Here is a 26531-nt window from a genome sequence, read left to right on the forward strand (position 1 = left end):
TGGTGGCAGGTGATGAGGTGGCGGGTGATGAGGTGGCTGGTACTCTTGTGGCAGGTGATGAGGTGGGGGGTACTCTGGTGGCAGGTGATGAGGTGGCGGGTACTCTGGTGGCAGGTGATGAGGTGGCGGGTACTCTGGTGGCAGGTGATGAGGTGGCGGGTACTCTGGTGGCAGGTGGTGAGGTGGCGGGTACTCTGGTGGCAGGTGGTGAGGTGGCGGGTACTCTGGTGGCAGGTGGTGAGGTGGCGGGTACTCTGGTGGCAGGTGGTGAGGTGGCGGGTACTCCTGATGGACAGGTACTCCTGATGGACAGGTACTCTAGATGACAGGTACTCTTTATTTAGGGGGGGAAATCTGGGCACAGTAGTACATGTATAATAGGTAACTCACTGTTAGCTGATCTCTTCTCCTCACACTGGATCGGTGTGTTTGGAGAAGAGCCCAGCAACAGCAGTTATACACACAGTGTTTCTGTTTACGTTACTGACTGTTACCGGCTGTGATTGGACACAGCCGGTCATGTGGTGAAGAGCCATGTCATTGGCTACAGTGATTGGGGCTGAGCTGTATCCAGGGGAAAAGCCTCAGCCCTGATCACAGCTCTGCGTGCCGTTACTGACGATACACGCCGCTTCCCAATGCCGCTCTGCATTGCCATTACCGCCGCCGCTTCAATACCCCCATCGGGGAACGGCTGTGTCCTGAGGGACACAATGGTACCCCGATCGTCGCTCTGCGAGCCCCCGGGGGCCCGCAGTAGCGGCGGAAAGCCGAGGCCGTTACATGACGTCCACCCAGGATGGGAGATCCCATCTGTGGACGTCATTTGACTATGGCCAGGTATTGAAGTGGTTAAGACTGTGTAGTTTTTTCAATCACACTGCTCACATGTTTTTACTAGGGCTAACATACAAACTGCCAAAAGAAGGGGGGGGAGAGAAAGATACAAACTAAGGGTTAATAAGGGGTTAAATAAACAGAAAACGGACAGCTGCGTCTTTCCCCTTCCTGAAGTGGCCAAAGACCTTTTCTTAACTATCCCTCGGTATTATGCTATATTAAATATTTTTAAAATGCACTTTTTTTTTTGCTTTTTAATTAAAAGACTGCATAGACAAACTCGTCATTAGTGTCAGACTTTAAGGCTGATAATATTACCAGAAGGGGTGTCTAAAAAGCTTTTAAATTTGTATTGTGTACCTTACTTGATTTGATTGTAGCCGTATTGTATTGTGTACCTTAACATTTAATTTATTGACTCAAGGTCTAGTTACTGTGTGGTAATCGTAGGGGATCATTTTCACACACTTGAAGGCATAAGTAAACATTAAACAGTTTTTATGGTTCCAAATTCTAAAATTCTGACCTTCTGGACGCCCAAGAAAGTTAGTGTTGAAGGCAAAAGAAATGAGGCAGAACTCAGAAGAAATACTTTCACTGGAGAACAAAACTCACCCCTACCTTTAGCCACCTTATCTCCAGTATCTCTGGAGACTCCTGCTTTGTAGGTCTGTTTTGGCATATGTCTTTGTGGATATTAACAAGAGTGAACACTAGAATCGTGCCAAGTCTTATGTTATGGAGAGGAAGAAAGAGCAGATATTGCAGCTCGTTTATTGAAGTAACATTTCATTACTCTGGTTCGTTTGGTTTATGTTCTTACAAATCTGTGCAAGTGAAAAACATATAGCGTACAGTAGGGCTGAAACAACGAATCGATTAATCCACAACTAATCGATTATGAAATTAATCGTTACTATTTTTATAATCGATTAATCGGCCAGCCGATTAGTTGGCCTGCATACAGAATGCATTATTTGTTTACATATCAGGAAATACAGTGCAGCACACATACTGCTCAGTACATCATCCATACAAGTCAGTAAGTGCCTGAGAATTTGTGAATGTGTGAGGAGCAATGCCTCATGGGACATGTAGTCCTGGGCAGGAAGTGAGTGGTTCTAAAGGCAGAAGTTTTCTTTACCTTGCTATTGGGGCACTCTATACTGTATTAACGCACAGCAAAAAGCAGTGTAAAAATAGATCAAAAGCAAACTGCATTAGGTGTGTACCAAGCCTTATGTTGGCCACATGGATCAATTTTCAGATGAGAATATTCATGTGAAAAATCTTTGTTTGAAATTTTCACTTGTTTTTAACATTCTGTTTTAAAATGAATGTAATTTCTGAACGAAAACCACATACACTGTCTGAAAATTCCTTTGACCAAGCAGACCGTCACTGTGGTTGAAAACTAACATCGATTTGACCCCACTAACGATTCGAAAATTGAACGAACGTTCTTAAAATGACTTTTTTTTTTTTTAAGGAAGACATTGTTTTTGTATGGCCAGCATATATTATATTACAGTTCTGTTTGAAAATCTGCAAAACAGTCTTTATAAAATGATCTCTGAGTTTGATGATATTTACCAGATTAAACCTCTAATAGTATATACAGTATATTGCCCTGTACACACGATCAGACATTCCGACGACAAAATCCATGGATTTTTTCCGACGGATGTTGGCTCAAACTTGTCTTGCATACACACGGTCACACAAAGTTGTCGGAAAATCTGATCGGTCTGAACACGGTGACGTAAAACACGTACATCGGGACTATAAACGGGGCAGTAGCCAATCGCTTTCGTCTCTTAATTTATTCTGAGCATGCGTGGCACTTTGTGCATCGGATTTGTGTACACACGATCAGAATTTAACCAATTGATTTTGTTGTTGGAAAATTTTATAGCCTGCTCTCAAACTTTGTCTATCGGAAATTCCTATGGAAAATGTGTGATTGAGCGCACACAAGGTCGGAATTTCTGACAACGAGGTCCTATCACACATTTTCCATTGGAAAATCCTATCGTGTGTACAGGGCATAAGTCTTCTGTCTGTTGTTCTCAGAGTGGATTGGAGATTTTGCTCTCTAACTATGTAGTTATTTATATTTACCACTGCATAGAGATATTTAAGAATAAATTGACCTCAAAAGGAACCAGGTACTATATAATAATAATAAATGCACCCCTTTATCCCTCATTAGGTAGTGGATCTAGATGTCCCCCGTTACCTGAGTGGACTGTGCTAGCAAATCAGTCTCATACCTATATACAGGTGTACACCATGTGATTAATCAACACAAATTAATTAAGTGACAGTTGATAAAAAAATCAATAGTGGCAACCAAACAAACCAAAAATAAAGTTAAAGTTAAATAAAATACCACGGTACAAACTTATATTAATCCCCAAATGTGTCCAAATGTGCTTATAAGCAAAAATGTGAATATGAATAGTCCCAACATTAGACATATAGTGCAGGATTGCTCATTAGATAATATAAAACTGATGGAAAAATAATAGAAATTAGTGAACAACTTAGTGGAAAAAAATTTTTTGATAAAAAAATATATAGTGTAAAAAGTGAAATAAAGTCCAATAGCAGGAAATGAAAACGTCTGTAATCGGTGACTTTCGTGAAACCAGCTGATCAAATCCAGTGACTTGCGGTGCTCCCCCTCAAAGATCCCCACTCACCAGCTCCCTACACCCCTGCAGGGGTAGTAGGCATGTAATAGTAGGCAGCAATAAGATGTATATGGGTCATCAGGGTCCACCGCTCCAGCTGTAAGGTATCCTTCAGTGTATCCTCATAGAGAAGAAACAGGGCTCCATAGTGTGATACTTTTTTTAAAAAATGTTTTTATTTATCACAACAGTACAAAAATAAAAATAAACCAGGTGAATAAAAAGTTCAAAAACCAAGCCAAACAGTCACACAGCGTGTAAGCTGTTTCGTATGGAGAGTGCAAGCCGTCTAGAACCGTCAGCTGCGCGGCGTGCGCCTCAGCTGCGTTCCACACTCTCCTACTTCCGCGTGTGACGTCAGTGCGGCTTTGATAACGTCGATGACGAAACGCGTAAGGCGGAGCTACGCACTGACGTCACACGCGGAAGTAGGAGAGTGTGGAACGCAGCTGAGGCGCACGCCGCGCAGCTGACGTTTCTAGACCGCCTGCACTCTCCATACGAAACAGCTTACACGCTGTGTGACTGTTTGGCTTGGTTTTTGAACTTTTTATTCACCTGGTTTATTTTTATTTTTGTACTGTTGTGATAAATAAAAACATTTTTTTTAAAAAGTATCACACTATGGAGCCCTGTTTCTTCTCTATGAGGATACACTGAAGGATACCTTACAGCTGGAGCGGTGGACCCTGATGACCCATATACATCTTATTGCTGCCTACTATTACATGCCTACTACCCCTGCAGGGGTGTAGGGAGCTGGTGAGTGGGGATCTTTGAGGGGGAGCACCGCAAGTCACTGGATTTGATCAGCTGGTTTCACGAAAGTCACCGATTACAGACGTTTTCACTTCCTGCTATTGGACTTTATTTCACTTTTTACACTATATATTTTTTTATCAAAAAATTTTTTTCCACTAAGTTGTTCACTAATTTCTATTATTTTTCCATCAGTTTTATATTATCTAATGAGCAATCCTGCACTATATGTCTAATGTTGGGACTATTCATATTCACATTTTTGCTTATAAGCACATTTGGACACATTTGGGGATTAATATAAGTTCGTACCGTGGTATTTTATTTAACTTTAACTTTATTTTTGGTTTGTTTGGTTGCCACTATTGATTTTTTTATCAATTGTCACTTAATTAATTTGTGTTGATTAATCACATGGTGTACACCTGTATATAGGTATGAGACTGATTTGCTAGCACAGTCCACTCAGGTAACAGGGGACATCTAGATCCACTACCTAATGAGGGATAAAGGGGTGCATTTATTATTATTATATAGTACCTGGTTCCTTTTGAGGTTCATTAAATTATAAGTCAAGATACCTAGATAAGGTAGCGCCATCCACCCCTAATCAATCCCTTCCACTATTCAACTCACCCCTTCGGGGGTAAGTGCAAAGGGAGGCTGCAAGCCTCTAGGTCCGTGAGCGCGGAAACCCTTTCCTTATTTTTATTTAAGAATAAATTGCCTTCTTTTTAAACTTTACATATTAACTAAATTATACACTACACTTTTTTTTTAAGGTTATTAACCGATTAAATGAAAAAACAACCAGCCAACTAATCGATTATGAAAATAATCGTTGCAGCCCTAGCATACAGTATGATGTACAGTATGTGCAGCTTTTGTTTGCCTGGCAGTAATTAGTTAAAAGATCATTCTTTATCTGTCTTCATAATTGTCTTTCGTGGCGTTTTATAAACGATAGAAAGATCTAATCAAATTATTTAATTTGGCTCTTCAGTTTGATTTTTAAAGTGATTGTAAAGTCTATTTTTTTTTTTCAATATAAATGACAAACATGTTATACTTACCTGCTCTATTGCAGTGGATTTGCACAGAGCAGTCCAGATCCTTCTCTTCTCGAGTCCCTCTTCGTTACTCCTGTCCCCTCCCTCCTGTCGAGTGCCACCATAGCAAGCAGCTTGCTCAGGGGGCACCTAAGCCGAGTCACAGCTCCCTGTGTCCAATCAGACATGGTGCTGCTTTCCGGCCCCACCCCCTCTCTATCCTGATTGGCTGACTGACTTTGACAGCAGCGGGAGCCAGTACTGCTGCTGTCGTGTCTCAGCCAATCAGGAGCTAGAGTCTCGGAAGGCCAAGACACTTGTTTGTGGACATTGCTGGACAGAGTACTACCCAGGTAAGTATTAAGGGGGCTGAGGAGGGCTGCTGCACACAGAAGGCTTTTTATCCTATTGAATAGAATGCATTACGATAAAAAGATAGCAAGTTTACTAATTCTCTAACTCCATCAAGCCTTCCTCCCTAGCCCACTGAACTAATTCCCTAAGCTGATCAACCGCTGCCCCTAGAAGTTTTCATCTCCAATGGCAACAACCTCCTCATGTTGAAATCCTGACCATTAAAACAAATGCCAGGTAGGCAGCGCCAGTATCTAATGTCCATTACACTTGAACGGACTGTTGCGCCTGCCGCAGCAGAACGTTGTCTACCATATGTATTAGACTGGTAATGGGAAACAATGCATTATGACCCATTCATTGCACTTCTGTCAGTCTACAGACATTTCGGATTTGCTTGCTTTATACCACATGGGCTGTTTAGAGTGCATCCGTAAATGAGGCTTTTAACAGAGTCACCCTTGAATAACTGGGTGAGCTGCTGCAGTTCCACTTTATTCCTAAGGGCAGGTTGCCTTGAGCCCACCAGCCAGAGACATGCACATTATTGTATGCCTGGTATCAGTGGTGGTGCTATCATGAGGAAAGCACTGCTAGAGAGAGAGATAATAGCAGGGGACAGCTTGACCTGTAAAATGACAAAGCTTTCTAGCACATTCAGTAGCTGCATTCTTACAGCAAGTTGTGGAGGGATAAGTAGGCACTGCTGGGTAACGTTCTATATGTCCTTGTTGATGGAGCACGGAGGCAGTAATCGGAGAAGTGACAAGAGAGGTGGAGTTTCAGTAGTCCCAAGCAGTTGATCCAAGAAGGAAGTGTCTACCAGAGAGCAGGAGGTCAATTCTTCAACATTGAAACCAGTATTATAACTGTCATTTCTACTTCCCTCCTTTGCTCATCTGAAAACAATGCAGTTTATACTTGCCTGGACCATCACCTATATTTGAAATACTCATTCTACTGTAGCACTTCAATGTTTTAAGTCTCCTCACATCCAACACACTTCTGGGAATTGGTATTTGACACACTCAGAAGTTATGATTTTTGAGGATTCCTTAGCCAACTGAGATTGCAGACACAGGCAGCATGAGGGGTGAGTATTTACTACCACCTTTGCAACAAAACGTTTATTGACATTTGTTTTAGTGATAGTTATTTTAAAGTGGTTGTAAACCCTTACATATACCTAGTGAATTGACTGGCCTCAGGTGATACACAGAGATCAAACAAATCCTCCTACATGAGTTGTACTTTTTTTTTTTTTTTAAATACAATTTTATTTGGTGATATCAAAAGAACATTACAGAAAAAAATTACAAAATGTGATTTGTATATCAGTTTTTCAAGCAGGAGTAATTGTTAAATGGGATTACATAGGTATCAAATAGTTGTTTAAACACCAGTTGTAGATTTGTTAGGTGGGTATTAACAAGCAAACTGTATGATATACAGTAATATACACTCATTGGCTACTTTATTAGACACACTTTTCTAGTACTGGGTTGGACCCCCTTTTGCCTTCAGAGCTGCCTTAATTCTTAGTAGCATAGATTCAACAAGGTGTTGGAAACATTCCCCAGAGATTTTGGTCCATATTAACATGATAGCATCACGCAGTTGCTGCAGATTTGTTGGCTGCACATCCATGATGTGAATCTCCCGCTCCACCACATCCCAAATGTAGCCTACTGGATTGAGATCTGGTGACTGTGGAGGCCATTGGAGTACAGTGACCTCATTGTCATGTTCAAGAAACCAGTTTGAGATGTTTTGAGCTTTGTGGCATGGTGCATTATCCTGCTGGAAGTAGCCATTAGAAGATGGGTATACTGTAGTCATAAAGGGATGGACATGGTCAGCAACAATACTCAGGTAGGTCGTAGCATTTAAACAATGCTCAATTGGTACTAAGGGGCCCAAAGTGTGCCAAGAAAATATTCCCCACAACATTACACCACCACCACCAGCCTGAACTGTTGATACAAGGCAGGATGGATCCATGCTTTCATATTGTTGATGCCAAATTCTGACCCTACCACCTGAATGTCGCAGCTGAAATCGAGACTCCTCAGACCAGGCAACATTTTTGCAATCTTCTATTGTCCAATTTGTGTGAGCCTTTGCGAATTGTAACCTCAATTTCCTCTTAGCTGACAGTTGCACCCGGTGTGGTCTTCTGCCCTTGGTTGTAACAAGTGGTTATTTGAGTTACTTTTGCCAAACCAGTCTGCCCATTCTTCTTTGATATCAGCAATACATTTTCATCCACACAACTGCCGCTTGCTGGATATTTTCTCTTTTTAAGACCATTCTCTGTAAACCCTAGAGATGGTTGTGCGTGAAAATCTTAGTAGATCAGCAGTTTTTGAAATACTCAGACCAGCCCGTCTGGCACCAACAACCATGCCACATTCAAAGTCACTTAAATCCCCTTTAGTCCCCATTTTGATGCTCGGTTTGAACTTCAGCAAGTCGTCTATAAAGTGGCAGGTGAGTGTATATCTAATATAGGGAGTTGAAGTTGTGCATTTTTATCTGCAGCCGTCTGTCTTCTACAGCTATTCAAAGTCCATTATTTACACAGGATCTCTGAGCTTCTGAAAAGCAGAGGGTGGGTCTCTGAGCCCTGACTGGAGGGAAAGGGACACCGTTCCGCACCGGAAATAGACCGCAAAGTGAAAATACACTTCTTTGGAGTGAGGAAAGTACACACTATAGAGGGATATGCTTTGTTCATATTTCATGTCAGAGGTTTACAACCACTTTAAATTGGGGTGGGCCCAACTTTTGAAACAAAGGGCTCAGTTGACTGTTACACTGTTTCAGGACTGTGCTGTTGCCAGTAGGAGTAAAAGAAATGCCTCAGCATAAAGACCCGTGCACACGATCCGAAAATCAGACAGCAGATCGTCTGGTTTTTTTTTTTTTTTTTTTTTTTTTTTTTTAGCATGCTAGTTGCATATTGAACATGAAGAGTTTAGTAAAGTTGCAAAAATTCTTGTATGACAGAATAAAAAATCGGAATTGATGTCATGTGTTGTAGTGTATTTGTATTGTATTTTCGAACGGCAACTGTACTGATTAAACTAAAAAAGACAGTTGTACATTGTTGTGATCGAATCTCGAAAGCTCTGTACTAACGATCCGATTATGGTACGATTGCTTTAAAAACATCGAGTCCGCGCTACCCGCTGATCGGCTGATGGGCATTTGCGCCCACTAATCAGAAGTGCGGGATCATATATGTGATCCTGCGCACAGCGGCCGCTCTGTAGCAGTAAAACTGCTATAGGGTGATCGTGAAGAGGTTATTATCTCCAAGTCTTCTGTGAAGCTGCAGTGAACATGCTCCCAGTGGGGACCCTCCCTCCTCATAGTGTACCCTGCATATCACATTAACTCTGAATAGGGGAGAGACCCCTGTGGCTCATAAGGATCTTCTCCATATATACATTGTGTTATATGCAGCATACACTATGAAACAACTTTTACTAATGGAGTAGGGGCAGGCCTCTGCTGGGAGCTTGTTCACTGCAGCTTCACAGAAGACTCAGTGGTATTATCTGTGGAAGTTCAGCAGCAGGAAGGGGACCGAGCACCCTGCACAGCAGAGGCTTCTACAGGATCCAACTGCCTGCATAACGTGGGACACATTTTATTGTGCTATAGAGATTTATTTTTTGTTAACTGCAGCAAGTGTACTGTGATGTACGATTAAGAAAACAACAACATTTTTTACTTGCCTGTAAAATTCCTTAGAGTATATCAAGTGACATTGGTCCTTCCCCTTTGCTGCTACCTGCTACCCAATGTTGCTTGCTGGTAAAACTGAAGCACTGCTAGGAGTGGGAGGGGTTATGCAGGGTTGAGTCATGCTTTGCTATATTTGCCAAGGTCTAATATACTCAAAAAAAGGGATTTTATAATCAAGTAAAAAATCCCATTGTTGGTATTTTTGACTATTCTGGGGATCTATCACTTCGCAACGTATGACATGAAAATGCATGCGAACGCTTATAAAAATGTAATACAATGTGCAAGACAATGTAGGTTACATGCACATCGACGCACTTACATTTTCAAAGTGTCACAGCGAGGTTTTATATACAGTATGGTGTGAAAGAACCCTTAAGCCTTGTACACACAATGCGATTGTTGGCCAACCGAGCACCTCGTTTTTGTCAAAAGGGCGTGTGCCAGGATCTTGTCTTGCATACTAACGGTACACAATTGTCCAACAAATATGAACGTAGTGACGTACTACGAGGAATTTCAGCTCTTGTGCGCCATCCTTTGGGCCCCTTCTGCTAATTTCATGTTTGGTGAGCATTGATTCCGAGCATGCGTGTTTGTACTTTCAACTTTTGTGTGACGGACTTGTGTACTGACCATCAGAAAATCTGACGATCAACCGTTGTCCGCCGAAAATTTACTAGCCTGTCATCCAACATTTGTTGGCAGAAAGTTGGACAACAATTGTCAGCAGGAACATTTTTGACAATAAGATTTTAGGACAACAGTCTGTCAACAGACCCCTGCCAACGATCTGATCGTGCTTACGAGGCTTTAGACAAACTCTTTCCACAGAAGTGCAATAGCATTCTTAGGTAAGTAATTTAGAATAAAGTTTTTCTTTTACATTGAATCATGAATGGGAGCAATATATTCAGGTCAATTATGCATAATCCTACCCTTAGTTTGAATAAACCAAGAGCCCCTTTAGCTATGCCTTTGTTAATGAGCAATATATGACCCTCTTAGAGGTCGATTCTTGCATAATAAATCATAACAAAAGTAAATTTAAGTGTTTATATTAGACTTGATGTTTCAGTATACACAATGTATGCAATTACTAGGTCGCTAATCTAAATATATATTTGTACCCTTATATAGTGATTTAGGCAGAACTTAAATCCCCTAAATGATGGGAAATGCTTTTATTTTTCATAACTGGAGGTTTTTCCCGATTTTTTACTAAGTTTCTATTGTCGTAAAACATTTTTAGCTCTGCAGTTTGCTAGAAATTGTTACTTCACATCTAAACTGAACATCCAAACAAATGCTGCACATATGCTATACCTAGTATAAAGGCTATGTTGGGCAAACTGGAGAAGAACTGTGAACTTGGTGTTTTGTAGCAACTACTGTATGTTTTAATGTCCTATCCTGGAGTACAAAAATAACCGGTGAAGTTTAATTGGTTGTTAAAGCAATTGTAAACCGCACCTTTAAAAAAAAAAAACCCTGCCAGACAGTGGCATTTTGTGCTAGTATGTATCGCTTACTGGCACATTATGAAATACCTACCTTAGAACAAAGCCATCCAGCGGCACGCTGTCACCGGGACAGGGCTTCCATCTTCAGGGCTTTCATCTACAGTTTCTAGTTGCTTTTTAGCGGAGGGTCCTTTGGGGTTTGCTAAAAAACTTGTTCAGAACTAAATATTACATTTATACTGGAAATCCAATGAAAGGGGAGAAATATTTTTAGAAGATTCTCTGGTGCCGTAGTTGCCAACATGCCATATACAGTGCAACAATGATATTCATAGAAGATGGACAACTGTTAAATAAACGTTACGTTTACGGCACAAATCTACGCGAAAAAATACCTATGTGTTTTAAAATATGTCCTGGTATTGCTGCTGTGATGTAGTTCAAAACTGAACAATGCTGGAATTAGTTATAGAGAGTTGCTTTGTTTTTATTTTCTGTTCTTCAGGAAACAGAACACTGTAATACAAGTTGTAAAAACGCTTGGAAGCTTCATCTTTTCAGACAATGTTTGTGAAAGTACATCGCATGTAGTTTGTGGAAGTGCACGGCGTACCCTGAATGTTATCTTAGGAATTGCAAGAGGTTGCTGGATTCTATCATATGATTGGGTAAGTAATTTATATTCAATTTACATTAGTTGGTCTGAATCACAGTTCAAACTGTGTTTTCATAAATAAACCAATTTGTACATACACTGTGAAAGTAAATCTGTCACTTAACATTGAAAAATACCCCATTAATGCTATAGCCAGATTAAAAACAGAATGGCAATTTATAGCTACTGTCAAACATTTTTTCCTTCAGAAATTTCAGCTATAACCATGTTCATTAAATACCATGACAAAAGCCTATTACAGTAAGCTGCATAAGACTATCTAGAGCACACAATTAGCTGAGGGGTATGCTTGGAAATTTTTAAAGTGGAATAATAACTTTTTATAGCTGTATTTGAAGAAAAAAAAATACTGTTATATTAAACTTGGTGAACGTTAGAACTACATAACTGTTATCCACAATCACAATGGGATGTTTGTTATATGGCAAGAATGTAGAATTATGGAAACTGATCCCTTTTTATTGCTTTGGTACTTTTAAACTCATAACTGGTACTTTTTTATTGGCATTGAGTACATTATGGTTGATCTCCAGGCAAACAGCTAAATATACGGATTAAATACATATAATGGAATTGCTTTATCTGCCAAAGAATTTGTATTTCTGTCAATCCAGTTCTGAGATTTACAGTCCCATCATACATTAGTGCAGCCAGAAGGATGACACTATTTAAAATTACAGAACACAACGAGAGATTTACTAAAACTGCACTCAGAGTATGGTGCAGCTGTGCATGGTAGCCAATCAGCTTCTAACTTCAGCTTGTTAAATTAAATTTTGGCAATAAAACCTGGAAGCTGATTTTTTTCAATGCAAAGTTGCACCAGACTTTGCATCCTTTAGTTTTAGTTAATCAACCCAACAGTGTCTTCTCCACCCCAACCTGCTGATTGGGCAGTAAATAGTGGGTGTAGATTAATAGAATGCTAGCTCTTTTAAATGTTCATTCTGCTCTTTAATCCTATCTGTCAGCATGGCTCTCTCCCAAGTAATTGCTGCAGTATAGAATTTCAAGAGGCTAATATCAAGTCAGAGTCAGGTACTTACACTCGTCACATTAAAAAAAAAAAAAATAAATAATACAGACCAGCAATATTGTGTGTCTTTTTTATATTTGCCTGGAGTCCAAATTTAAAAATGCAAGCTTTAAAAGCAGTTATGTTCTTCCGGCATTGCTATTACCATCTCTAGACCGACCTTAGCTTTATTGAAAGCATGAATTTTCCTCTAAGCTAGGGATCATCAAGCCCTCTAAACAAATGGCCCGTTTACTGTTGCTGTTTTTCAGGACTTTGGGGTTGGGGGCTGAACTAGGTCTAAAAATGCTCCAGCATCATTGAGAGTAAAAAATGCCTCAGAGTTGTTAAGCCCTAGAAGTACAAAATTATCAAGCACCTGTTAATGGGAGGAGGAATAAATCCTGGTTGCTGGTGTAAGTGGAAGGAATAGTACCGCATTGTTGGTATCAGTGGGAGGAACAGTGCCCCATCGACGTTAATGAAAGGAAAAATGCCCAATTGTTGATGTCATTGGGTGGAATAGTGCTGCAAGGTCTGTTTAAAGTCAAGCTGCTCTGACCCACTAGGGCTGCAACTAACGATTATTTTCATAATCGATTAGTTGGCTGATTATTGTTTCGATTAATCGGTTAATAACCTTAAAGTGTGGTGTATAATTTGGTTAAGTTTAAAAAAAGGCAATTTATTCTTAAATATCTATATGCAGTGGTAAATATAATCAATCAACTATATGGTTAGGGAGCAAAATCTCTAATCCACTCTGAGGATAACAGAAGAGATATGCTGTATATACAATTAGAGGGTGAATCTGATATCAGACTCAGATCTATTTTTTTTATTAAAAAAAAAAAAAGTTAGACTGTAATATATTATATGCTGGCCATACAAAAACAATGTCTGCCTTCAAAAAAAAAAGTAAAGTGTAAAGTTTACATTTTCTTTGGCTAATTTGTTGGGCAGATTAAAAAACACAAATTGCTGCAAAAACGCATTACATGCTTTTCTGCAGCTTCTCCATTGAAGTATATTGAACCAAAAAAGCACCATTCTGCGTTGAAAAAAGTCCTTGACCCTTTCCAAATACGCAGCAGCTGAAAGAAGCATAGATGTGAACGTGCCCCATGTTAAATTAACTGTAGTGTGTTTCTGCAAAAAGCACCAAATAATGTATAGGTGTGAACCAGGCCTAAGACATTTAGTAACATAATGGGATTAAAAAAGAAAAACTAAAATTATCCCTTTATAGTACAAAAAAAGCAGATAATCGCTACTATAAGGTGTTCATTTTTTTTACAGTGGAACAGTGAAAGTAATGCCTCGTACACACGATCTGATTTTCCGACAACAAAACCGTGGATTTTTTTCAGAAAGATGTTGGCTCAAACTTGTCTTGCATACACACGGCCACACAAATGTTGTCGAAAATTCCGAACGTCAAGAATGCGGTGACGTACGACGGGACTATAAAAAGGAAGTTCAGTAGCCAGTGCGACCCCTTCTGCTTGATTCCGAGCATGCGTAGACTTTTGTGCGTCGGACTTGTGTACACACACGATCGGACTTTCCTTTGTTGTCGGAAAATTTGAGAAACTCAAACATGCGGAAATTCCGACAGCAAATGTTCGATAGAGCATACACACGGTCGGACTTTCCGACAACAAGCTCACATCGAACATTTCCCGTCAGAAATACCGATAGTGTGTATGCAGCATTATACTTACAGTAGCGATTTGCTCTTTTTGTACTATAAAGGGCTAGTTTTAGGGGTTTTTTTTTACCCCATTATGTTACTGGCCGATTAATCGATTATGAAAATAGTAATCGATTCATTTCATAATTGATTAGTTGTTGATTAATCGATCTTTGTTTCGGCCCTACAGTGCACCACTGCTCTAAGCCAAAACAGAGTGGGTGTCATTTAACTCTTCATTTCTTAGTTGTATGGTACAGGCTATGGGCCCTTTAATCACTATGACTAAGTTGCTTTCAGGTAATTGGACACCTGGTGATTGACAGAAAAATAAGGCGGCAGGGACATCCAGCTATATAACCCCTCCCACTCTTTACTAGCCTCCATTTTTTGCTAGTGTCCTAGGGGGTGGACCTCTTCTTTGCACTAACATATGCTTTCCTTCTTTTTCTGGAGGTTTTTGCTCTCTGAATGATCATATTCCAAGAAGGTAATTTTTTTTTTCATCAAGATTCCTGCTGCACCATAGTCACTGTGGCTCCCAGTGCAGCTTACAGATTGGTTGACTTTTCAGCAGAGCATTGGGGAACCTCACCTGTACCCTTCCAGATGAAAGATGTGGTGCCAGCCTGTAATATTGATGCAAATCACTAGATCCTGCTGTAAGCACTCCCCTTGGCATGTGGTACAGTGCATAGAGTTAGCTATAGGGTGTTGTCTGGCTTCCACTTTAACAGGTCATTGTCCTTCCTTCCTTCCTTATGTCCTGATCAAAAACATCCTAAGGATAATTCTCTCCACTGCCTGGATGTGGTGCATGCTGTGAGCTTTACCGTTCTGCTGTTTTCTCTTTCAAGCAATTGGATTCCCTCTTTGTCCTTCCTGAAGGTCCCTGTAGTTGTTTCCCTTCTAAATCCCCCATTGCTAGGTGGATCACATAAACTATCATTAGGGTCTGTAGTTGGAAAGTTAGGGTTCCTTAATTCCCTTTTAAAGTGGTTCTGAAGGAAAAACATTTTTCACATTAACGTATTCCCTGCATTGAGGTAAAAAAAAAAATCCAGTATTTGTATTGCCCCCTAAGTCAATGCAGCACTGCGTCCCTCTTGCAAATCTGAGAAACAGATGCCTAATGCTGAATAAACCATGAAACACTAAGAGATCTAGTAGAGTGTGCCTTAAAGTAGATGTAAACCCAATGTCATCCTTTCTAAACTACTGCCATAGGGGTTATCTATAAGGATATACATGCCTCCTGCATGTATCTTTACCTGTCAAATGTCTCCCCTCTGTCTGTTATGAGAGCCGAAAAACTGCATATTCTGTGGGTGGGTCTGTTGTGTGGAGCTCGGTGGGTGGAGTCGTGATGTCAGTAGACTCCCCGCCCACCTCTACACTCCCCTTGTCAATATGCATTTTCTCTGTGTATTTCTAACACTGAACTTCTGCTATGATCTCTAACATCCAGTGAAAAGACAGGAAAGTAACCACATGACTTCAGCATGCCAAATCATGGTGAGGTGTGGAACAGCCAATCCTTGCAGAGCTGCTGAAGAAAGGAGTGGGGGAGGGAATTAAAAAATAATGCCTGTCTCTTAGGCTGTCGCTCACAGCAAGGGGGAGTATTTAACAAAGTTTTTCTCAGTTTGTCAAGATTTTTCTCACTGAACAATAAAAGAGGATTGCTCAGAGATGGATTAACTCTGTGTGGCAAGACTGGGCTCAAATGATAGGAAATCTTATACTCTACAGTATGATATAAAAAAAAAAATTCGGGTTTACATCCACTTTAAAGAGGAAGTAAACCCTGGTGGGTTTTTCTTCTTCCCTGCAAAGTAAAGGCGCATCATGTGCTAGTGTGCATCGCATACTAGCACATTATGTGACACCTGCAAATAAAGCTGCATTGTCCCTGCTGCAGGCCGCATCCTCTTTGCCCACCTTCGCTTATCTTCCTTCCGGGACCGCGGACTCCGGCTGTGTAATTGGCCAGAGCAGTGTGACGGCACTGAAGAAACAACATGGGTGGCCGTTCCTTAAGGGCGCATGCACTGAAGACATCGGCGCAATATCAGTAAATATCTTCTAAACGGCGCACGTTTAGGAGATATTTACAGTACCTATAGGTAAGCCTTATTCTAGGCTTACCTATAGGTACAACTTACACAGGGAGGTTTACAACCTCTTTAAAGGGATTGTAAATCTTGTGCACTGCATACTAGCACATTATGAGAGACTTACCTGAAAACAAAGCCCTCAAGCAGTGTGCTGTCATGGGTCACAGGACTTCCATCTTTACCCAGTCTTCCTTCCGTTTTCGTGGGCTTTGGCAGAGCCACGATGATGTCACGGCATGGAGCTCGGAAGAAACGTCACGGGGATGCCGTTTCTTCAGAGCGCATGCGCCAGTGACATCACCAGCTGCTGCTAAAGTAAGTATCTCTTAAACAGCGCACGTTTAGGAGATATTTACTGTACCTATAGGTAAGTCTTATTATAAGTAGTAAGGAAAACTTAGACAAATATGATAAAATAAATGTCATTGTAAAAATATAAACCTAGCCTACCTGAACAGTGGACAGTCAGAAAAGCAATGAACGGTGTCAGTAGTTAGGTGGATGGTGTGTGGACAGTGGCAGTAGGGCAGTGGACTGTGTGTACAGTGGCAGTGGATGGTGTGTGGACAGTGGCAGTAGGGCAGTGGACGATTTGTGGACAGTGGCAGTAGGGCAGTGGATGGTGTGTGGACAGTGGCGGTAGGGCAGTGGATGGTGGGTGGACAGTGGCGGTAGGGCAGTGGATGGTGTGTGGACAGTGGCGGTAGGGCAGTGGATGGTGTGTGGACAGTGGCAGTAGGGCAGTGGATGGTGTGTGGACAGTGGCGGTAGGGCAGTGGATGGTGTGTGGACAGTCGCGGTAGGGCAGTGGATGGTGTGTGGACAGTCGCGGTAGGGCTATGGATGGTGTGTGGACAGTGGCAGTAGGGCAGTGGATGGTGTGTGAACAGTGTCAGTAGAGCAGTGGACAGTGTCAATAGAACAGTATATGGTGTCAGTAGGGCAATGGATGCTGTGTCGAAAGTGTCAATAGAGCAGTGGACGCTGTTAGTAGCTTTTTATATTATTATTATTATTGTATTATTTTATTCATTTTAAAATTTTATATTTTTTACAATTTTATTTAATTTATACAATTCAATTTGGTGAAATATCAGGGGTCTAAACAGACCCCTGATGTCTCGCTTTTGAGACAGAGAAAGGGACTAAGGACAGATTGTCCAGTCCCTTTCTCTGCAGCCTCAGCTGCATTGGACAGTGAATGAATGGGAATGGCTCTGTGCTGAGCAGCTTCTTTTCATTCACAAACTGATCACTGATGGTGTTCATTCAATAAAGGAAGGGGTTGGTGAATTACACATTTACTTGCCCCTACTCAGTTTTCAATTCGGACACATCCCCCGCAGCAGCCGGCGGGAGCGACGAGGAGGGGAACCCGACAGCGCGGGGGGGGGTGGGGTTGATGCACGTGGAGCACACGGGGCCGAGCAACACCTGGAAGAGGAACCTGGAGAGTAGGGGTGTGGGGGCGGCTATTAGTGGAACGCCCATAGCTGTATTTTTCACTCTGCAGCAGCTGAATGTTGGAAGGAGGGAGAGGAGGAGCTTGTGCAGGGAGGAAATTACAGCTATTGTTTCCACTAAATGCCACCCCTCCTCTCCAGGTTCTGGGGCCCTCACTCTAGAGGAACCCTCTTCATCTCCCTACTTTTACATTTGATGTAGCTGATCGAGGAAGGGTTGAAGAGTCAGTTGAGTGACAGCTCTGAGTCTGCTGGGGCTGCTGATGTCACACTAATGATGGTGGCGCCCGGCAGCAGCCTCAAGGCTTTTGGATGTCTAAACAAGGGAAACTTTTACAGGTAAATAACATGCCTAAAATATGTTAAATGTACATATAATACGCATATCTTATAGGAAGACTTTTGTTTAAACAAATGGTCTGGTGACAGCATCTCTTTGAACTGGAAAACATGATGCCTGCATCAGTCCACAGACACTTTTCTACTCCAAACATTGTCTCTTACAGTTATATCATCACTTCAATATTAATCATTTAAACTACTTTAGTGGAAATAAATATTATGAAATTCATAAAGCCTGAGATATCATTTGAAAATATTGATGACTATACCAGTAAAATGTAAACACATTAAACCTTCAGTTATTTCTCGTGTTATTGCTGTTGAACATTAAAAAAGAAAAAGTGTTTGTGTGTGTGTATATATATGTGTGTGTATGTATATACAGTTTGTGTGTGTGTATATTATATACACGCGCTCTGCACCCGTGGGAAAGGTTACCTGACATGTAGCTACACATTCAAGCAAATGGGGAAGCGCCGCTAACGCCTCGCAACTGCGTGCAATGCACGTGTTTGCAGCATTTTTTCCGACAAAAATTGGGTTATAACATTGCTTCCTTCCCTCCTGTCAGTAATCTCTGAAGCTTGATCCTAATGCGGATGGGGCTACAGAGGAAAGGGAGGTTAACGACCACTTTAATACAAAGTTTCAGATAACGGATATCAAGTGTGTATGAGTGTATGTAGAATTTATTTATGACTTTACTACTTAAAGAGGTTGTAAACCGCAAGGAAAAAAAAAAAACCCTGTAAGACAAAGGCTAAATGAGCTAATATGCATCGCATACTAGCTCATTATAAAATACTTCCCTTAGAACTAAGCCCTGCAGCTGTGCCCACACATCGCTGAGACAGCGGACATCTTCCTCTGTGTTTCTTCCGGTTTCACAGGCTCCGGCGCTGTGAGTGGCCGGAGCCGTGATGACGTCACTCCTGCTGTTTACGACACAGGCTCTGAAGGTCGGGCATGGTAAGCTGAACCTTATTATAGGCTTACCTGTAGGTACAATTAAAAAATAAGACTTTACTTCCTCTTTAACCACATGCCGACCAGCCGCCGCAGTTGTACTGTGGCAGAATGGCACGGCTGGGCAAAACGAAGTTATATAACGTCGCTTCGCTCTGTGGCCATTAGGGGGCGCGCCCACTCCCCCCATACCGATGCGAGTGCCCGGCGGTCTCGATCACCACCGGGCTCCCGCGATCGCTGCTGAGACACAGAGAACTGGGATCACAGTTTCTGGTTCTCTGAGGGTACAGAGTATGAACAGACGATCTGTTATCTTCCCTGCACAGTCCCATCCCCCCTTCAGTTATAACACAAACTAGGACACACTTAACCCCTTCACTGCCCCCTAGTGTAACCCCTTCACTGCCTGTGACATTTTTAAAGTAATTAGTCGCAGTCACAATAAAAATCGCAGATCACCGCCATTACTAGTAAAAAAAAAAAAAAAGAACAATAAAAATGCTATAAATCTATGCCCCATTTTGTAGATGCTATAACTTTTGCGCAAACCAACCTAATCAATATACTCTTATTGCAATTTTTTTTTAACCAAAATATGTAGAAGAATACATATCGGCCTAAACTGAGGAAAAAAAATTTTTTTAATATATATATTTTTGGGGATATTTATTATAGCAAAAAGTAAAAACATTTTTTTTTCAAAATTGTCGCTCTTTTTTTGTTTATAGCGCAAAAAATAAAAAACGCAGAGGTGATCAAATACCACCAAAAGAAAGCTCTATTTGTGGGAAAAAAAGGACGTCAAATTTGTTTCGGTGCAACGTCACACGACCACGTAATTGTCAGTTAAAGCAACGCAGTGCCGAATCGCAAGAAGTGCTCTGGTCAGGAAGGGGGTAAAATCTTCCGGGGTTGAAGCGGTTAATTATTACCATTCCTCTGCCAAGATCTAAAGAATAAAATATGTATTCAATAAGCCAAAGCAATAGAAGTATTTTTTTTTTTTTTTACTAGCAATAGCAAACCTAATTGTTATTCCTAGAGTTATTGCACCTCTAAAAAAATATCTGTACTCTCTACTGACCCTTTGGATAAGTCAAAGCAATGTGGTCCCCAAAATTGTACGTGAAACGTTTCTAATTTAAAGGTACAGTATACATTGACCTCCTCTGAGAAGATCTTGTGCTCATTGTGTGGAGTGAAGCCTCTCTTGGTTCAATGTTGCTATCTGCATCAAAATTTTGAAGCTAAAGGGACACTATAACGGTCAAGCAATTTAATTTGTTTAGATAGAAAGGTTAGCAATGGTATCCTGTATGGTTCTCTAATGCCAGGTTTCCTTTTCACGTGCATTCTCCATGTTTTCATATCCTGTTGTTGGCGTGTTTATTTTGAATTTGGTCTGATGGTCTGCATAATAACTGAAGACCTATTCTAGGATATGCAATTGACCTTGTTAGTTCTTGTTTAACTTCTAGTATTAACGCTTCAAATTCTCTTGTTTAGGATTTTACAGCTCTTTTTATTCACACATACATGTGGCAAATGGCTTCCTGTACCACACGCATTCTCTTTTTAGCCTGTAATGGCAATAGATGTGTTACATCTGGTCCTTGTGCATACCAGTAAGTTAACAATACATCCCTTTTATTGTCTCCTAGCACAAAGGCTATTAAAAGCATTTCACACCTCTGTGTGTTTTTGCCCTGTGTAAAATCTGAAATTACCAATAATAAATATTCAAGTCCCTTACCGAACATCATGCAGTCAGGGGCACCTGCACTCATTTATCTTGCTGTTTCCCAGAGAGTTTTAAGTATATAAAGAACAACTGTACTTGGAGAACAAAATCTCAGTTGGATCATGACAACCTGTCAGCTTGTAATAATATATAGAGAAGACGAGGTAGAGTCATGGAAACCAGATGCACTAAAGAAATAATAATATAATGGAAAGTACCTACTTGCCATTTACAACTCATCTCATGAACTGTATGTTTTGAAGAGGAAAATTGAGATGGCCCTCGTACAATGAATTTTCTGCAGTTCGCCAGAACTTGGGTTTACCAAATGAGACAATTATAATGACTGATTAACGTAAATCCCAGTTGGCACACTGCTGACTTTATTTATATATGGCCCTGCTTATGGTTCATGTAACACTTTCCACTCCAGTTCTATCCATATGAAGGCATTTTAGGTATGCTTTGTTTATTGATGCAGGGCCTTTGAGACAACAATGAATAGGGTCACCATTGGAGGGTAGCTTGTGAATGTAAAACTTATAACATTTCCTGTGTGTGAAAAAGCCATCCATGTTGTAGTTTTTGATGTGCGGCGGTCCGGAAGTGGTTAAAGTGTATTTCTGAATTGAGTAAGGAGGGATTAAAACACCTGTGAGGTTTTTACTGCTGTCTAATGTTCCATATACCCCAGCTTATTGTCCTTCTGACAAGTTACAAAAAAGTGGCAACCACCCCAACCTATAATTGGTATTCGCAGCAAGGTGCACGTGAAAGGGCAATACACATCACAAACAAACAAGAGATTTCCCAGCAGGTTTACCAAGCAGCCTGCGAAACAACCAAATTGACCATGTCTAACAGTTGGCATTAAAAATAGAGGTTTTTGTTTGCACACATTTGCAAGTATATGCGTAACAGGCATTCAGATATCTTCCTTTTCAGCTGGTTATTCCCTACAATGTAAAAGCCATCCTAGTGGCTGATTAGCCACTGGATTGCTTTTACAGGCAGCAGGAGGAGACTTCCCCGCCACCCACCGACACCTCTCAGGGCTCTCCCATGTGATTTGAGAGTTTGAGAGCCGATCCGGTAGCGGCGGGTTACCACAGAGCTGGCCGTGGGCCGGATGGTCTCCGGCCATCTCTATGTGCTTTTCTGGGTGTCACGTGCATCCCTGTGGCTTTTAAGGAGTGGGCTCCCTCCAGGCATACCTGCCCTTTATCAATTCTTATATGTGCTTCTACTACGGACGCTCTGGAAATATAGAGTTAGGATCGCAGTATATACAAAGTTCCCCTGGCATGGGCAGTGCGGCTTATGCATATGCACTATTTGCAAATGTGTGCAAACAAAACCCTCTGTTTTGAACACAAACTGTTAGACCGGGTCAATTTGGTTGTTTTGCAGGCTGGCTGGTAAGCATGCTGGAAAATCTTTTGTTTGTCTGCAAGGTTTTCCCAAACAGCAAGTGAGGGAAACTCCCCAAAAGCAATAGAGACAGCAAAAAAATGCTGTTCTTTAGAAGAGAAGGGAAAACAAGAACCCCTGTCAGATGTTTATTTCTGTGTCCTGAGTTTCTCTCACTTGCTTTCTGGTTAAACCATGTCCACAGTATAGGATGTGAGGGTAATGTCACGAACAGGGCCCCATATAGCAGTAAAAAAAAGCCAACAGGAGCTCTGATCCAAAACTAGAAATAACAGTTATGAATCATACACTTTAACTGTACACCTCAATAATAACAACTGATTTCTAAAGAGATCATTCATTGTTTAGCTTGATTCTTATATTAATAACTTACCAGTTTAATAATTTTTGTGCTTTGACTTAACGTCAGTTAAGTGTCATGTTTTCCTATTCCTTTCTCGTTTGCTGTCTGTTTTACATTTATTTTCATAGATATTTTATGTAGATCATCTTCTGTTTGCATTCCTTGTTTTCCATATTAAATTGTGTATTACACATGACATTTTAATTCCATTTTCACAAAGTTTAAAAGATACTCAAGAGTTGATTTTGTTCCTTAGTAACTAGAAGTGTACATCACATAATTCTTCTTTGGCATAAAACTGTTTTCTTTTCTAATGACAGGCCGAAATTTGTTTATTTTGAGTATACAACAAATTAACCATCACAAACCACGTTTCACATGGTTTTTTACAGCTGGACATCTATCATTGACAGTTGGTGCTAATTAGCTTAAATGGCAAAGAAAATTACATTATCTTTAATAATCTTTGAGGGAGCTGTTTATACGCAAAATGTTCTTTCCCTAATTTTGAGACTAGAGACATGCTCTGCTACTTCCATATGGCTTTAAGTGAAAACACCAAATCTCAGAAATGTTTCTTCCTAACTAGCAGGACTTGAAAAAGCCCAGCACACAACCTTAAACTGTGGCATTGAGATGAGTGAACCTCGCACATCTCCAAACTCCCCCATCCATGTCTCTATGCTTTATTTTGTTGAGATTAATTGCTTTACATCCCCCCCCCCAGCATTTCTGGCCATAGTCGTCTTGAGTAAGGGCAAATGATTTATGTAGCATGTACTTTCTTGAAGGAAGTGTGCTAAGCTAAGAAAACCCCACCTCCTCTCCTCCCCTCCTGAAGGCTTCGGGGATGTTTGACATAATTTGCCTAGGCAAGAAACCAGGAAGTAACTGAAGAAATAAAAAAAAAGTTTAAAGCAAATGCATATTATACTTTTCTATCTGTTTACTAATGCTGGCAGCATGAGGATTACAAATAATCAATGTTGATTGGGAGATTAAAGTTCCACTGTAAGCTTTTTCTTGATGTCATGTTTACAATTGTGGTATTTTGTCATGGGGGCTACCATGAAAACTGGCTAAAGTTAGCTGTGGGGCAATCATGCCACATTCCTTACCCAAATGCTAATATCTGTATTTTGAGAACATACTGGGGTTTGCTACATTGTCTCTATAGATCTTTGCTTCATAAGCAAATATAAAGAGAGCATTTGAAAAGTGCTGAAATTAATCTCTGGCACTATCATTACACCAATTTGTTTGCCATCCACACAAGGAAAGGTGTTTGGGAATCTGGCATTGTTGGCAATCCTTTGTATAATTGATCTTTATTTAATCTAGTGTTCCATTTGGGTTTTCAACTCATAGACTGTGCACTGGATTGATCTGGAAGTGACATTTACTAATAATCCTGCTAATAATCATACATCTAATAAAATTGTAGTGTGGTAGCAGTATAGAAGAGCAGGAACCACCGGTGACAATAAATATCTGAATGGTGACTTTATCCCTCCACCGCTCTTAGATGGCCCCTCACCTTGAATGGATAAATCTGTAAGATACTCCTTCACTTGCTTCAGCATGCGTGAGCTCTCAGCGGAAGACATTTTTTCGAGGCACTCAGCTCACAGGAAGTGACAAAGACACTGCATTATTGGCAGGATCAGCAGGTGTTTTCTATACTTCCTGAAAATGAAGTAATGAAGAAATAAAAATGAATGCAGCCACCACATCTAATGACTGCATCTGCCTACACTGAGCATTGTGAGCTGAAGGAAGTGAAGGGAGTATCTTACAGATTTATCCATTCAATCCTATAAGCGGTGTGACCTGTTTCAGGTCGAATATCTGAGGTGAGGGGCCATCTAAGAGCGGTGGAGGGATAAAGTCACCATTCAGATATTTATTGTCACCGGTGGTTCCTGCTCTTCTATACTGCTACCACACTACAATTTTATTAGTTGTCTATGAACTTTATTTGCGCAGCACTTTCTATTTATATACATGTCTTTGAGGTATTTTTTGAGTTGACCTTAGTGCCTGCTTGCATTTATATTGTTATATTAGTCAGCGCTGAATTTTATCACATTATCTCTAATAATCATACATGACATGAAAATTGGTCTAACAATATGGTATTTTTGGTGAACAGAAAAAAAGGATGTATTGCTCTCTTGGCATGACATACACAATCACTATTCAATGTCTTCCCTTTCCTGTTAATGTAAGGCTGCATAGTGTGTCGCTGACTCTACTTTGTTAGTGGTGGTCAAAGTATGTCAGTGTCCAACAGCACTGGATTTCCAATCATACTCTTGCTGCTCTGAGGTTCAACCAAAACTGTTAATTTCATATATATGAAAAGATTTTTAGTTAGTAGCACCAAAATCATCAATTGCTGTATGAATCTCTCAATTTATTAAAAAGAAATTTCAGGTATCATGTGAAACTAGTCGGTGAGTTATGCATTGCAGCATGCTTTGCTAAAAATAAAATGCTTGCTCAATTCATCAATAACTAATTTCTCATAATCAGCAGCATCTAAAGCATACGCAGACCATTTTTACAGGCTCAGTAGAAAATAGAAAGGTAGTCGAAAGAATACTACCTAAGCCTGTAATATTTAACTTTTTCCCTCCCCATGTCAAGATTACAAATCATAATCAAGCTTCCATTGCTGGTTTCTAATCTGATTCGTGACTGTGAGAAACCTCTTCGTACTGGCCTATTTATACATGAGGCAGCAAGCATGTTCCATGATCACCAAATTACTGACAAAAAGGAAATGGGTTGATTGATGCACCTTAGCACTGCCTATATAAAACAATTGACCAAATACAAGATATAATTGGACTAGGAATTCCCAGGGTCACTGAAATTGTCACTGGGCTCATTGATTCGCACATTGACACAATCCAATGAATGCACCAAACAAATCTTCACAAGTCCATGGTATCTTAATGATAAAATTGATTCATAAGCAAATAGAGGCATCACGCTTCAGAGCCAAAACGTGTTGGCTGTATTCTGCTATGAATCAATTACCTTGGACTCTTGGATGTGTGTTTGGCATTTTTGTTGGATTGTGTGTGTAAAAAAAAAAAAATTGAAACACTGAGCAAGTAGGGTGTTTTTCCTGTACGCATATCGTAGCTTAAGACCTAAGTCTGGGCTTGGAGTCCCCCCCCATCTCTCTCTCTCTCTCTCTCTCTCTCTCTCTCTCTCTCTCTCTCTATCTATATATATATATGTATTATTATACAGGATTTATATAGCGCCAACAGTTTACGTAGCACTTTACAACTTGAGGGTAGACAGTACAAATACAATACACTTTGATACAGTAGGAATCAGAGGGCCCTGCTCCTTAGAGCTTACAATCTAAGAGGGAAGGTCAAAAGATACAAGAGGTAATAACTGTGGGTGATGTGCTGATTGAGAAGATAAATGTACAGTTGTTAGGTGGGGGCCAGATAGGCTTCTCTGAAGAGATGAGTTTTCAGGGATCGTCTGAAAGTGGATAAAGTAGGAGAAAATCGGACGGATTGGGGTAGAGCATTCCAGAGGATGGGGGAGGCTCTGGAGAAGTCCTGAAGGCGAGCATGGGATGAGGTGACAAGGGAGTTTGAGAGCAGGAGGTCTTGGGAGGAGCGAAGAGAACGATTAGGTTGGTATTTTGTGACTAGGTTAGAGATGTAGCTGGGGGCCAGGTTGTGTATGGCTTTGTAAGTTATAGTTAGTATCTTGAATTTAATTCGGTGACTGAGTGGCAGCCAATGGAGGGATTGGCAGAGGGGTGTAGCAGACACTGAGCGGTTTGGGTGGTG

General features: G+C 40.7%; 1 protein-coding gene across 1 annotated transcript in view; it reads left to right on the forward strand.

The window, feature by feature from the left end:
* Nucleotides 1-26531, forward strand: part of MCPH1 (microcephalin 1) — a 536838-nt gene that overhangs the window by 209969 nt on the left and 300338 nt on the right. Inside the window, exon 11 of the mRNA XM_073626649.1 lies at nucleotides 11420-11582. Within this exon, the coding sequence (XP_073482750.1) occupies nucleotides 11420-11582 (163 nt within the window). The remainder of the gene's footprint in view (nucleotides 1-11419; nucleotides 11583-26531) is intronic.

Source organism: Aquarana catesbeiana, linkage group LG04, assembly GCF_042186555.1.
Source record: "Aquarana catesbeiana isolate 2022-GZ linkage group LG04, ASM4218655v1, whole genome shotgun sequence".
NCBI classification, from domain to species: domain Eukaryota; kingdom Metazoa; phylum Chordata; class Amphibia; order Anura; family Ranidae; genus Aquarana; species Aquarana catesbeiana.